Genomic DNA, 2500 nt, shown 5'->3' with positions numbered 1-2500 from the left:
CTGAGAGGGGGGGTGGGGTGGAGGAGAGACGGAGGAAAGCGGCAGAGGGAAGGAGAGGGGAAGGGAGAGTGAGGGAGAGTGGGAAGGAGAATGAGGGAGAGAGGCAGAAAGGGAAAAAGGGGGAGAAGGATAGGAGGAGAGAAGGAAAGGAGAGAAGGAGAGAGAGAGGAGAGAGAGAGAGAGAGAGAGAGAGAGAGAGAGAGAGAGAGTAAGAGAAAGAGAGAGTAAGAAGAAAAATAATGAAGGATACAAGAGAACAGACATACATACACGTTCAGTTGCAAAAGTAACATGCTACAAGAATTACTTAACAAAAAAAAGGAAAAAAAACGCCAACAGGTTTTATGCACCCAGACGACCGTCCGAACTCCTGGAACGGTTAAGAATTCTTGTCTCATCATGGCGAGGGCGGGTAATATCTGCAGAGATTTCCCGACGCGTTAATCGCACGTAATCCCACGGGGAAGAGTTTTGCCAGCTTGTCAGCATGGAATTTCCCGACGACGGCAGGGGCAGGAGCCCTATCATGGTTCCTCTCTCTCTCTCTCTCTCTCTCTCTCTCTCTCTCTCTCTCTCTCTCTCTCTCTCTCTCTCTCTCTCTCTCTCTCTCTCTCTCTCTCTCTCTCTCTCGCTCGCTCGCCCGCAGGTAAAGTACTGTGACCCTTCGGCAGGTGTTTCCCGTGCAATGTCGGCCGTAGTTGAGACACCCTCCGCCAGATGTCTCTGCTCCGCCCCGCCCCGCGTGCGCTCGACCTTTCTCAGAACCTGACAGATGATACATGCCACACACGTCGCCTGGGGGACCTCTCCCTTGGCATGTGTTTTCTTTTTTCCATGAAACAGACGCTATTAAATCAGGTAATGAGAGATGCCTCCGGCGAAGTGTCGTTATCGGCTGCCTTCTGGATGGTCGCGGCGCCTCGGCAGGGGTAACGAACGTATACGAGATGACTTTCGGCCAACTGGCTGCTCTTAACTTTATTTTCTAGGATTAGTCCGTTGCATTGTCTCTTGCTTTGTGATTTCGTGAAATTTCGCGATGTCAAAAACTTGACTTGCTACCCGCACGAACTGATCTTTTCGTTATAATTTCGTTATCATACTTCCCCCAACCCCCTCCCCCCCCCCAAAAAAAAAAAAAAAATCTCGCGCGTTCTACCCCCTCCCCCCCCAAAAAAAAAAAAAAAAAAATCAAACCAACCTCCGCAAACTACTCCCCTCCCCCAACCCCAACCCCAACCCCTCCACCCTCTTTGACCTGACCTCTGACCTCACCTGTATGTGTCCTGGCGTGTATGCGTAGATTTTCCTGCCGACTGAAGCGCTTGTCACATTGGCTACACACGTACGGCCGCTCGTTCGTGTGTGTTCGGATGTGGATGAGCATTTTGTACCTGTGTGGATGAAAAGTGGATGAAAATACGAAAGGGGGAGAAAAAAATATATATATACGTCAAGGCGGGGGAAAATATGAAGGAAAAATATTATATGGAAAGAATGATTTTAATTATTTTTAAAATTCAATGAGTCGGAAATATTTTTGTCAATTACTGTGTCTGTTTTTAAGGTTAAATGTGATAGTGAAATTGGCTGCATTTGAGCAAATTGAAGGTGATTTACACTAATGATTAATAATGGGCTTCTTCAAAGAACAAAATTACTGACCAAAATTAAGAAAAAAATCACCAACAACGAAAAATAAAAAAAGAAAACATGTAAACAAGAGGAATGACATACAAGAACTAAGAAACTAAACCAAATGGAAGAAGAAGAAGATGAAGAAGAAAAGGGAGAAGAAAAGAAAAGAAAAACGATGATATCAACAATAAAAAAGAGAAAAAAACAAGAGAAAAATAAATAAATAAATCAGTTTAAAGAAAAACAACTAAAATGAGAAAACAAAGAAAGAAGAAAAAAGAGAGATAATTGATAAAATGAGAGAAAAACCAAATGACAGGAGAAAATAAAACAAAACAAAAAACAAAAAAAAGAAAAGGAAAATAAAACAAGAAACCAAAACCAAATGAAAGAAAAACAACGAAAAAAGAAGAAAAAGAGAAGAAAAACGAACCCCCCCCCAAAAAAAAAAAAAAAAAAAAGAAAAAAAAAATAACACAAACGCATTGAGTGCCATCCTGCTCCTCCCCCTCCTCTACCACCACCTTCTCCTGCTTCCCCTCCCCCCTCCCCCCTCCTCCTCCCTTCCCCCCCTCCTCCTCACCTGGCATTGAAGCCCTTGGTCCGCGAGCAGCCGTGCCACAGACAAAAGAAGGCGCCGTGTTGTGACGTCACGTGAGCGGCCGTCAGGTGGGAGACCAGCTCGTCCAAGCTCTCGAAGCTCAGGCCACACCCGACCCACCTGGGGAGCAGAGAGGGGCGTGGTTAGCGGGGAGGGGGGCGTGGCTAAAGAGGGGGTGCGTGGTTGGCGAGGGGCGTGGCTAAAAGGGGGGGGGGCGTGGTTAGCGGGGGGCGTGGTTAGGGAAGGGGGGGAGGGGCGTGG

The 2500-nt window shown here is 46.4% G+C and overlaps 1 protein-coding gene across 1 annotated transcript in view; it reads right to left on the bottom strand.

The window, feature by feature from the left end:
• LOC119582454 (zinc finger protein GLIS2-like) overlaps positions 1 to 2500 on the bottom strand; it is an 18532-nt gene that overhangs the window by 3436 nt on the left and 12596 nt on the right. The window contains exons 3-4 of the mRNA XM_037930692.1: positions 2222 to 2359; positions 1276 to 1394 (exon numbers count right to left, since the gene is read on the bottom strand). Coding sequence (XP_037786620.1) covers positions 1276 to 1394; positions 2222 to 2359 — 257 coding nt within the window. The remainder of the gene's footprint in view (positions 1 to 1275; positions 1395 to 2221; positions 2360 to 2500) is intronic.

Source organism: Penaeus monodon, chromosome 16 (genome assembly GCF_015228065.2).
Source record: "Penaeus monodon isolate SGIC_2016 chromosome 16, NSTDA_Pmon_1, whole genome shotgun sequence".
NCBI classification, from domain to species: Eukaryota; Metazoa; Arthropoda; class Malacostraca; order Decapoda; family Penaeidae; genus Penaeus; species Penaeus monodon.
Note: the sequence above shows the minus strand (reverse complement) of the source record. Positions and strands in the feature narration are given on the sequence as shown.